The following is a 12,160-nucleotide window of genomic DNA, read 5'->3' as shown; positions in this document are numbered from 1 at the left end:
ATGGCAGAGCATTATGACAGAAATGTGCAGAGACCATTGAGAATGTATTGGTGGAAGTCAGGACTGAGGTTAAGGGTATATATTCTGGATGTAGGAGTCACCTTGATGGAGATCATAGTAAATGAGGGCTATGAGAGATAGAAAGGTTACGGCCTAAAATGTTGGGAAAAGGAAGGTTTGTGGATGGTTTGGGAGGAATGAGGAATTTCAATCAGCAACAGTGGCAAAAGGACTGGTCACAGAGGAATGAGAAAAACCAGCCAGTGGTGTAAGGCAAACAGGAAGACAATCAGGGGATCTAGTGCAGCAGAAAGTGTAGGGGAATGATGGATTAAAAAATAATAGGTAAATTTGATTTTGTGACCTGGAAAGGTTTTATAGACAGGCAAGAAAGGCTTACAAAGCAGGTTGAACAATGATAATAAGACAGTGGCACCAGAGTCCACACATTTCTTATCTTTGGTGAACAGAATGTAGGACAATAGATTTGCGAGGGTGGGATGTCAAGGAAAGAAATTTCCAGAATCAAAGAGCCCTAAATGTACTTGTTGGGTTCAAGCCCCTGAACAGAGTCGCATTTTAGGAGTAGGGAGAAGGGAAGGAGGAAGGAGGTTTCCAAGGAGAAAGGAGGGGGGATGGATGGCATTAGGAGGTCTGGCTCCTCCCCTGGAAAGGGGAACCTTGATTATTCCAAGAGATTCTGAGATGGGTGTCGAGACTCAAGACAGATGGCTTCTCTATTCTAAGTAAAGTACAGCACAAAGTACAACGTGGTGGTGTGTGACATTTAACAGATGTCATCCCTTACTGCATTTTCATGCAGCAGACCACCCTGTTACAGACACCGCACTAAGTTTGAAACACATAGCGTATTCAGGGCCTAAGTGTAAGATTTGGGTGTGTTTCTTATAGCACTAATTTTTGTGTAACTGACAGACCGAAACATAAATTAACAAAAGAATGCACAAAGAGATAAGCACATATCCCAAATAAACAAAACCACACACACACACACACACACACACACACACACACACCAATAAGTCTTGCTTCAGTGGGGAGGGAGGGGATAGGAGGTATATCAAAGAAAGAATTCACTGGCTTACTTGAGTAGGTAGTAAATCAATGGTCTTCCAGAGTTCAACTCTTTAGATTCAAGTATCTTTCTGATGTTCACAGGAAAGTGTCTCAAACTCTGATGACTTCGTGTAGTAAAAAATATCTTTGCTAAGATCCAAGCTGAGGTCTACAACTGCCTCCACCCACCTGGTACTTTATTTTTGTTGATTAGACATCTGGTAAGAGTTGTGTGAACATGATTTAGGAAGATCACATAGCTAAATGATCAGTAGAAATAAAGAAACGGCACTAAGGGAAAAATCCATAGTAATGGATCACTATGCCAGACCATGGCATCAGTGTCCCTTATGTAAGCAAAACCCCTACCTACCCGGAGAACCAGTAAACCAAATAAAAACAGGCTACTTCTGAGCTGAATGGTGGGTTTTTACCCAAGGATGGTGAGAACTGTCATTCTAGTAAAAACTCCAACACTGTTCCCAGACTCTCTTGGGCCTCCAATGGATTCTGCTGAAGTCCTTGAAAGGGATTTAAATTGCTGGGAACTTGCTGGTTATGTTCGACCAACAGAGACTGTACTGTGGGAGTGCATTTCTGTGCAGCCAGGCAGAACTGGTCGCTACTCAATTTTGTTCCTTATGTTTCCATTTATGCAAGCTACTCCCCCGCCCCCACCCAGCATTTGGTTACTTATCCTTTATTTGCCTCATAGTGCAGAAATTGGTTTCTCCTCGGCTAATAATGTTTCTTTAAAAAAAAAAAATGTTGCCTATTGCTTTTTTCCCTGGTCTTCCTGAGCAAGCCAGAAGTCACGCGGTAGTTATTACTCGGAAATCAAGAATAAGAAGCCACATCACTGGGCACAAGTATCCCTAAGTTGTGTGCCCTGGGGCTCATCAGATACAAAGGCCTGGTGAAAAGATAATGGCGTCGTAAAAAGCAGATAGAAACCGGAACCGGCGTGGAATCTGGCCCGTGTACTTCGGCTTTCCACGTGGCATTATATTCTTGTAGTTGTCACCATGAGCTAAAGCCCTGGCGAAGTCAAAACTGAGCTTCAGACTTCAGAGGGGAACAGAGCGTCCAGCTGCCCTCGCCTCGCCTGGGCTGGTCCTCAGACCAGCGCCTGAGGCATGCACCAGGCATGCGCCACTGAGTGTCGTCGACCCCCCTCCAGACCCCGAGGAGCCGGCAGCGGTCTCAGCGGCAGGCAGAAGCTCCGGGCCAGGTGCCTGGCTCCGGCCGCCGCTCTCTCTGCGGACACCCATTAGTGCCAGTCGGAGCGGCTGCCACGCCGCACCTGTCCGCGAGGGGGCGCGCCCGCGCGCCTGACCCAAGCCGCTCGCCGCGCGCCGGCTCCCGGTCCCTCCTCCCTCCGCTCTCCACCCTCCGCCCTCCCCAGACAGCGCTCACCTGTCTGGGCCGCGGGCCCCGGAGGCGGGGGGCCGGCGGGAGCGAGGCCGAGGAAGAGGGCGGAGCGGCTCTCCTGGCGCGTCATCGGAGCACCATGGCGGAGCTAGGAGCTGGCGGCGACAGCCACAGGGGCGGCGACGGCGCTGTGCGGAGCGAAACAGGTGACTGCACGGCGGGGGCAGGCGGGGGTCCCGCGGGCGGGGGGCGGCCGGCGGGACGGGTGGGCGCGCGCCGGGCGCCGGCGGTCTCCTCCCCCTCCCGGCCGCGGCCCGGAACTGCCGGTCCAGCGCGCCGCGCACCCGGGCTCGGAGCGCGTCTGCCCTCCGCCCTCCGCCGCGCGTCGGCCGCCCGGGCCCGCGGTGCCCGAGCGCGGCCGGCCCCAGTTCCGGTCGCCCCTCTCACGCTCCACTTCGAGTTTCCCACAACAGGTGGAAACTCGCCAGCGAGCGCGGGCGGGAGGAGGAACTGGGAAAACGCTGGCCGCTCCCCTCCCACCTGCCGGCTCGGCTCTCATTCAGTTGAATGGGGAAATCGTATCTCCCAAACCAAACAGCCAGCCGGAAAATCCTCTGCCAGGTGCGACCGACAGGATTATCCGTTTCTGGCACCCCTCCCGCCTTCCCTGGTCGCACCGGCTGTCGGGGTCGCAGGCGCCGGTGGCGCAGCCGAGCGCCGGCGCGAGGGTCCCGCGGCGGTGAGCGGCGGCCGCCCCCGCCCCAGGGTCCGCAGTGGCGACCCGCTCCCGGGCAGACTGAGGTCGCGGGGTGGGGAGGGCCAGGGCTGGCTGCTGGAAGGTGGGGCCTGCGTGTGCGGGATAGTCGGACTTGTACCTTTGTTGACATGAAAGCGCCCCCAGAGTTCATGTTTTTATGCGGTCCATGCACGAACCCAAGGTAGAAGGAACGTCGGCTCAGGTGGTCACATCGACCCCCGCCCCCGACGTCCACGTTAACGCTCGGGGACAGGTGCTCACATCTCCAAGACAAGCCGAAAGTTTCTTCCCCCAGCCCCATCTTGTATGAAGACGACGTTTCCACTCTTAATAGCTTTTTCTTAAGAAACTGACTTGCAGATTCTCGCCTCTCCCCTAGTCTCTTCTAGGTCGGGAAACCGTTTCTAGTACCTTCCACTTGGGATGGAGGCGATGAGGCAGTTTCTTATTTTAAAAAGAATTCACATTGCAGGCTTCCTAATTGCAGTGCGTTTTCCATACACACATAATCGGAAACGATCGTTTCCCTAAATGTGAGACCCTCCTGTCCCTCCAAAAAGACCTTTTTTTAAAAAAGAAAAGACCTTTTGATTTACATGATACGCTTATTTTAATATGAAAGTTCCAGAAAACCTGTACCAATCTTTGGAAGTGTATCTGCACTGCTAGGAGGAGTTTGGGCACCTAAAGTCTAATGACTTAATCCTTTCAGCCAAATACCTGAGGTTAAGTCTGACAAGGTGTCTTGAACCTGTTTACTTTGAAGTCATGCTACTTCCTGTAGGGTGGTTTATTTTGTCTTAATGTGTTTGAAAGATTGGGCGATCATTATTTTGATTTGGGCCGAGGAAGGGGTGGCCAAGAGTTGTCTTTGTAATTGTTTTATCAGACTTGATGGGCTGCATGCTCTGGGTTGGGCCCCTCCCCAACTGAGGGCAGCGGAAGGGCAGCGTTCTCATTACAGTATAAATGGTTTGGTGCCTAATACCCACAAAGTAACTGCTTTTGGAAAAAAAAAAAAAAAGTTCCAGAAAGTTCACGCAAGCCAGTTTATAGTCAGACAAACGTAAACAAAAGAACCGTTTTCTAGAATCTGCACATGATCAACTTTTTCGGATATGAGTGAACTGCAATCTAGTGTTTCATTACCTGAGCAGGTTAACTAGTGAACTGGTCGTGTTTCTAACAATTAATATACAACTCATGTGACTATCAGTGAAAGATTTTCTTTTACAAAGGGGGAATTTAATTGGCTGCCATCTCCTTCATAGAAAAAAAAATTCTTCCACACCTTTGCCTAGAAACGCCAGTTTCTGAGGGACACATTTTATATATGGTCTTTTGAGTAATTTTACTTATGATTTAAGTACAACTTATTTCTGGCTCACATCTTTTTCCTATTTTTCTAGCCCTAAATTAATGCTTTTGGTGTTCAGAAGTGTCTATGTGAGCAGATGCCAAAGATAGAAGAAAGGTGAAAATACGTATTTTTTTAATCTAGGTAGCAATATTTTGAGTGAACAAGTAAGGAGTGCTTGAATTTTAACAATTTAAGAAGTTTTCCATATATTTAAAACATGTTACCTACGTCAGCATATAGGACTCCAATGTAGTGTTTTATTTTTATGAACATATTTCACATCGTACACATCTAAATGCTGCAAGTCATTTTTTTTTTTTTTTTTTAAACAATCACAGGTTTGCAGAGAGGTGGGTGTTTGGGGAGGAGGTGGGAACTTCTATCTTTTATCACTTATCAAGGGGTGAAAATTGCTACTTGAAGTGGGAAGTTTGTTGAGGGATTCATTTTATGTATTCATTCATTCATTCATTGAGATTGGGTTATTATGAGGTAAAGTACATGCTTAAATGTCTTAGTTTTTATAGACCTGTGCAAAAAATTTGGTGTAATTTTAAGACAGGTTTTTTGTTTGTTTTTTTTTTGAGTACGGTTGACACGCAATGTTACATTACTTTCAGTTGTACGACAGTGATTCAACATCTCTATACATTATGTTGTTATACTCATCAGTGTAGCTGCTATCTGTCACTGTGCAATACTATTACAATATCATTGCTTATATTTCCTATGCTGTGTCTTTTATTCCTGTGATTTATTCATTCCATAACTGGAAGCCTATATGTCCCCTTCCCCTTCACCCATTTTGCCTACACCTCATTCCCCTGTGGCAACAATCAGTTCTCTGTATTTATAGGTCTGATTCTACTTTTTGTTTGTTTATGCATGTGTTTTGCTTTTTAGATTCCACACATGAGCGAAATTATATGGTATTTGTCTTCCTCAGTCTGACTCATCTCACTTAGCATGATACCCACTAAGTCCTAGGACAATTTAGACTAGAGTTTCAGGTGGTTATAAAAATGAGACCTGTAATATTCATAAGTATGTAGACATATATGTGTGTATCAAAGATGGGTTGAAAATTGGTGGTATAGCACCTATAAAATGAAACATTTAAGGATATCGAAAGGTACTATAGTAATCCCACATTTAAAAACCATATTTCTCTCAGCATATATTTATCTTCTACTTAAAAGTAGTCAAGTCACATTTCTTGTGGTAAAAGTTTTCATTTCTCTTTACGATGAACAGTTCTTTCACCATATTTTTCAATATTCAAAATTTTGAATATTTTTCAGTTCTCAAGAACTGAAAAAATAATGGACTTGGAAGCAAGTTTTGGATTTCACCACTAGAGGACATCAAGTCCTTCTTCAGGCCGTTATTTTGAGTAGTCACATAGATGGATACTCACAAAACTGCCTCTGTCCGAGCTTTCTGTGTTCAGTGTTTTTATGCTCATGCTTGGGAGCTGTGGAAAGTGAGCGTGCACAACTCCTTTCCCAACTCGATAGCTTCTTTTTTATAAGCCTACTGAATTAAGATCTAATTTGAAGCAGCTTGTGACTAATTCATGAGTAAACACTTTCATGTACAGGAAATAAGTTAATACCTGTAATCTGTAAGTTCTGTTGATACTCTTTTGGGGGAAATGAATTAGAACCTAGAATTAGGCTTTTCTCTCCTCAGCAGGCTATCTGGTGAGAGAATACGGGCTTTATATGTGATCTTGGTCACCACCTTCACTGCATTAAAGTGATCTTTATGGTTTCACTTGTCTCAAAGGGTCTACAAATATCTGCAAATTAGCATTGTAAGTTAGGGACCCAGACTACCAATTTGGTATTTTATTTCAAAATGGTCTGAAATTCAGGTCCTAAAGTTCACGATGCTTCATTCAAGTGGCTAGATAACTTCTTTCCCCATTGTATTGTGACTAGCTCTTACTTTATATCTTGTTAAAGAGGAAAGTGTTAGACCAAGCAGCTGTGCTCAGCAACATGGATTTTTTATATCAATATTTAGGCATGAGTGTGAAATACGAATATACATTGGCATGTTCGCTAAAAAAATTTTTTTTCTGACACCTTTGCTTTCCGGTGCACGAAAAATAATCATTTGAAAGGGAAAATTTTTTAAAATTCAAGTTTCGTATTGATTTAAAAATTGAAAATATTGAGGCTTAAAATAAATTGACCAAGAAATATGTACCTTGCATATATTAAGCATTATGGTGGCTAGAAGGTTGACAAAGACACGCTCCTTCTTAGCAAGGGAAACAACTCATAAATAATTGCATGAGGACTTCAGTGAAGGAAGAACTGCTTCTGGCTGTGGTCATTAGGGAGGTCATAAACACTGAAAAAAATGGGTAAATGATACATAAAGTTGGATGGGAAGGAAGAGAGGAAAAGCTACAAATATGGAAAAGAGCAAAATTTTGGTCATACTGACTCGTGTGAGCCTCAAGATGAAAGAATCCTAGAAGATCAGTTAGGAATGATGATCCATGGAGGCCAGATTGTGGAGTGGTTAAAGGTCAAGCTAAGAGGCTGGTATGTGATTCTGTGGACAGTGGTGAACCGTTGATGATTCTTGAGAATGACAGATCTTGATTAAAACATGCTTCATTAGTAATTCTGTACTCATGAATTTGCAAGCTTGATTGCAGGGTCCAACAGAAGAGCTCAGATGTGCCTTTAACGAATGCATAGTCCGTCCATCGTTGAAAGTCATTCTCTTCAGTTGACTTTCTCTGCCTTGAGAATGGTAACACGGGGTGGTGAGAGTATATGGGGAACGTCCATGGAGCCAGACAGATCAGCCAAACCTTTGAAGATCAGCGAAATCTGGATGTCTACCCAGCTGTTTCCCATCTCGAAGTAGGCATGTAGACTAGAGGATGGATTTAATAAGAAGGAGTTCAGCGACATACAGACCAACTCAGAGGTTCCTACAGAAACGGAGGCAAGCTGTTGGAAATGGGAAGGGAACAATTAATTCAAGATTCTACTGAGGCATGTGTGTAAGGATGCAGGTAAAAGGTGGCATTTAAGATTATACTCCAGATTTGAGTGTGGCCCATTGGCTTAAGGGTGGCATGAAAGTGTCCATGAGGAGGACCTGGTTTTGGTGGGAGAAACAGAACAATTTCTATAAGACATGTAAGAGACACAGAGACACGTAGGTAGAAATGTCTAATGGGCACAGGCAGTATGGAGATGAGGGACAAAAATAGACCCCAGAACTCTGGGATTCATTCCATAAGGGGATAATGATTGAAGCCGGGAGAATAAGGAGAGCCTGGAAAGAGAAACTGAAAAGGGGTGGGAGGACATTCAAAGTGTAGCAGGGGAAAGAGCCAATAAAGAAGGTGGGCAGAGAAGCTAAAAAGATAGGAAGGGCATAAATGAGCAAAGCAGGGGTGCCTGGGTGGCTCAGTCGGTTGAGCATCCAACTTCAGCTCGGGTCATGATCTCACAGTTCATGAGTTCAAGCCCCACATCGGGCTGTCTGCTGATAGCTCGGAGCCTGGAGCCTGGTTCAGATTCTGTGTCTCCCTCTCTCTCTGCCCCTCCCCTGCTCATGCTCCCTCTCAAAAATAAACATAATTTTTTTTTTTAAATGAGCAAAGCACACCTGCCAAGGGCGAAGGTCAAGAGGTCAGGGAATCAAAGAATGAAAGAAAAGCCATCGCTGTGGTTACCGGGTAGTCACTGACCCCCTAGGAGAGGAATTTCACTTGTTGGTGCAAGAGTGGGGGATGAACCAGATTCTAAGTGATTAATAGATGCGCAGATGGAACTGATTTTGGAGACTCGCCATCAAATTTGATGGTGAAAGGAAAAAAATGACAAATCCTTGAAAAGGCAGAGGGCTTTTTCTCTCTTTTTAAAAATTACTTTTGCATACAGAAAATTTACTGATATTTCAGGTGTACAATTCATTGAGTTTTGCCAAATATATACACATGTAACCACCATTGTAATCCTGGTCTAGAAGAGTTCTCTCATCCCAGAGAATTCCCTCATGTTGCCCATTCAAGTCAGGCTCTCCTCCTACCGTCAACCCCTGGCAGCCGCTGATCTGTTCACCACGTGTCTAGTTTTGCCTTTTCCCTAAGAGTGGAATCACACACCATGTAACCTTTTGAGTCTGAATTTTTTCACTTAGCATAATGCATTTGAGATTGTTGTATGTATCAATAGTTTGTTATTGATGAGTAGCTTGCTGTTGTAAGGAAGTACCATGGGTTGTTAATCTACCCACCCATTGAGGAGCACTGAGATATTTCCCGGTTTGGGCGATTATAAATTATGCCGCTGTAAATGTTTACACCTAGGCTTTTCTCACTTATCTGAGGGAGAGACCTCAGAGTGGGTTTGTCGGCCCATATGAGAGTGTATGTTTATAAGAACCTGCCAAACCGTTTTCCAGAGTGGCCCTGTGGTTTTGCCTTCCTACAGGCAATGTCTCAGTTGGAACTGCTCAGCATCCTTACCGGCACTTGATATTAAGTTTTGTTTTTAATTTTCAGCCTTTGCACCAAGTTCTTTGAGTAAAGCAGTATAATTGCCTTAAAGTGAAATAGTGCCCTTCTGGATGCTAAATGATGCTCGCTGGAATTAGAACCCCTGTGGAGATAGTGTTGCCCCCAGAGCCCATGTGTAATGCGGAGTTTTTATTTGGCTTTAATATTACCGTCTTCTTTATTCTTCCATGGTAACGATTTTCTGTGGAGTCTGCATTCTGGAGTTGATTATCAACAGCGGTGCCATTACACATCAGGTCCCATGCCAGTCCAAGTTCTCTGTCCCCCTTCATGTCCCTCTTCCAATCCTTTGAGAAATGGCTTTCCGAAATTCGGAAGGAATGCTGTTTCAGTTACAAAGCTGGGAATATTGGTCTTATATCTCATTTTATGGTCTTGGTTATTCCTTGTTGGCAGAATTTATATTGTCAAATTGACTACTTACATATCAGCTCTCAGTTACCGAAATGTACTTACAGTGTTTTGTAAAGATCTTGATAATCTGTCATTGGATGTTTTTTTTTTTTTAATTTTTTTTTTTTTTGTAACGTTTATTCATTTTTGAGAGACAGAGAAAGACAGAGCATGAATAGGGGAGGAGCAGAGGGAGGGAGAGAGACACAGAATCTGAAGCAGGCTCCAGGCTCTGAGCTATCAGCATAGAGCCTGATGCGAGGCTTGAACTCATGAGCTGTGAGATCATGACCTGAGCTGAAGTTGGACGCCCGACCAACTGAACCACCCAGGCGCCCCTCTGTCATTGGACAGTTAATCACTGAGCACGATCTAAGGTTCTATATGCTAAACACGTATGCTATTATGCTTATTCTTTATAGAAAATCCAGCTCTAAAGTTTGTCTAGCTGTTTAGCAGCTCAGTGTCTTTTGCCTTTTTTTTTTTTAATCCAGTATAGTTAAGATACTGGATTAGTATCTTGTTATATTAGTTTCGGGTGTACAGTATTCTGTAGTTCTGTGCATTACTCAGTGCTCATCAAGATAAGTGTACTTTTTTAATCCCCATCACCTATTTCACCCATCTCCCCACTCCTATCACCCCCCCCCCCCAACTACCAGTTGTCTATAGTTAAGTCTGTTTTTTGGTTTGTCTTTTCTTGTTTTTCTTTGTTTGTTCCTTAAATTCCGCATATGAGTGAGATGCTATGACCTTTGTCTTTCTCTGACTTATTTTGCTTAGCTTGCTTATAATACTCTCTAGATCCATCCCTGCTTGTTGGCCTTTTACCTCTTTAATATCTGTTTTCGCAATGCTCTGAATTATAGTTTACAAATTTAAATGGCGTCAGGTGGTTTTTCTCTGTTCATTAAATACTGGTCTTCCTAGTATCTTGGAGAAATAGCCAGTTAAGAAAGAATCTATAAGATTTTCTTGGGTGCGACTTTAAATTTTGATTTGAAGACTAATATATTTTTGACGGCAAGAACTCACTGCATCTGGCAGTTCCTTGTCCTTGAAACTCCTACAGAAATAGTTGTGAAAGAATTGTGGGGAATGCCAAGGAGAACTGACACACCAGACCAAACATCGCAGATGGACCTAGGAATGCAAAACTGAGCGGAAAGGAAGCTGAGAGATGTATTTGGTATATCTGAGCTGGACTTTGCATGCATTGTTAGTAAAACTAGGTATATTTTTTTTTTTTTTAATTTTTTTTTTTCAACATTTTTAATTTATTTTTGGGACAGAGAGAGACAGAGCATGAACGGGGGAGGGGCAGAGAGAGAGGGAGACACAGAATCGGAAACAGGCTCCAGGCTCCGAGCCATCAGCCCAGAGCCTGACGCGGGGCTGGAACTCACGGACCGCGAGATCGTGACCTGGCTGAAGTCGGACGCTTAACCGACTGCGCCACCCAGGCGCCCCAAAACTAGGTATATTTAAATTGTAGAGTATTGAGATTTGGTATCTGAAAATTTCTTGTGACTTTTTTTTTTTTTCTTAATGCTACGTAAGCTTTTTTGGAGTTGGCTTTCTGGTAAAAGGACCCATCCTTTACTATGGGATAACCTTCCACATATAAACCTTGTATCCCTGATACTATGGTGACAGTAGGAAATAGCTATATTCTGGAATAGGTTTAAATTCCAAGGTGAAACTCCAGAAAAGACCCTCTTCTTTCAGTGTCCCCACTTTCCAACACAAGGCCTGCTTGGGTGGCAGTAACTTGCATAATAACAGGCTGTAACAAAAACGCGTGGCAGCCTGTCAAGGTTTTAATCCAGGCTTTTGGTTCTCAGAAGCCCTGACCTAACACACCAAACAGGACCTAGTTCCCTGCCTCCTGCATTCCAGCTGGATTGTTTTCCTATTCAGGGTTGATGCTCTAAATTAGTATGATGGCCCCCTTATCTGCAGTGCTGGTCAGTTCATTTAAGTATAGGCCATTCTTGGGGCCTAAGGTTATATTACTGAAATGATTGAGCTCCTATGCTGCAGCATCATTGGTTCTCAATCTTGACAGTGAGTTAAAATCACCCAGGGACCTCTTAAATCTCGCTCTGCCCCTGCTACACCTTAGGCAATTATCCGAGAACCTCTAGGGGTGGGAGCCAGGTGGCAGTACCTTCTAAAACTCCCCCAGTGATTCCAATGTGCATTCAAGGCTGAGGACTACTTTCGATCTATTTCCTACTTAAATCTCTTAGATTTGACGATAGTAGATTTCATTTGGAGGTGTCAAGTGTACCTTGCTTATGGAAACCACCTGGAAATCATAACAGCTGTTACCCTCAAGCCAGTGAATTTATTTTGTTTATCTCTTATTTTGCTCCGGGAATTTTGTGAAGGAAATGTAGATGTGAATATGAGTAGGAGTACGCTTGAATAGTAAAATAATGTGCACACTCACGTATGTATTCATGCACTTTAATGTATGAATGTATGCAGTTAGATGGAAAGTTAGGTAATGAACTTCTTTCTTTCCCTTCCCTCCCCCTCCCCACTTCTGCCACCTTCTTCCTCCTTTCCCTCAAAACAAGAAGGTCAACTTCAGGTAGATAAAGTTTTATGTAGCGAATTATATACTTTTCCCAGAGATTTT

At 44.0% G+C, this 12,160-nt stretch overlaps 1 protein-coding gene across 2 annotated transcripts in view; it reads left to right on the top strand.

Annotated features, from left to right (window-relative positions):
* The first annotated feature begins 2,545 nt into the window (after window positions 1-2,545).
* MAP7 (microtubule associated protein 7) overlaps window positions 2,546-12,160 on the top strand; it is a 180,044-nt gene continuing 170,429 nt past the window's right edge. For both annotated transcript variants that reach the window (XM_058735393.1, XM_058735388.1), the window contains exon 1: window positions 2,546-2,654. In XM_058735393.1, the coding sequence (XP_058591376.1) occupies window positions 2,588-2,654 (67 nt within the window). In that variant the 5' untranslated portion in view covers window positions 2,546-2,587. The remainder of the gene's footprint in view (window positions 2,655-12,160) is intronic.

The sequence above is a fragment of the Neofelis nebulosa genome, chromosome 6, assembly GCF_028018385.1.
Source record: "Neofelis nebulosa isolate mNeoNeb1 chromosome 6, mNeoNeb1.pri, whole genome shotgun sequence".
Classification (NCBI taxonomy): domain Eukaryota; kingdom Metazoa; phylum Chordata; class Mammalia; order Carnivora; family Felidae; genus Neofelis; species Neofelis nebulosa.
Note: the sequence above shows the minus strand (reverse complement) of the source record. Positions and strands in the feature narration are given on the sequence as shown.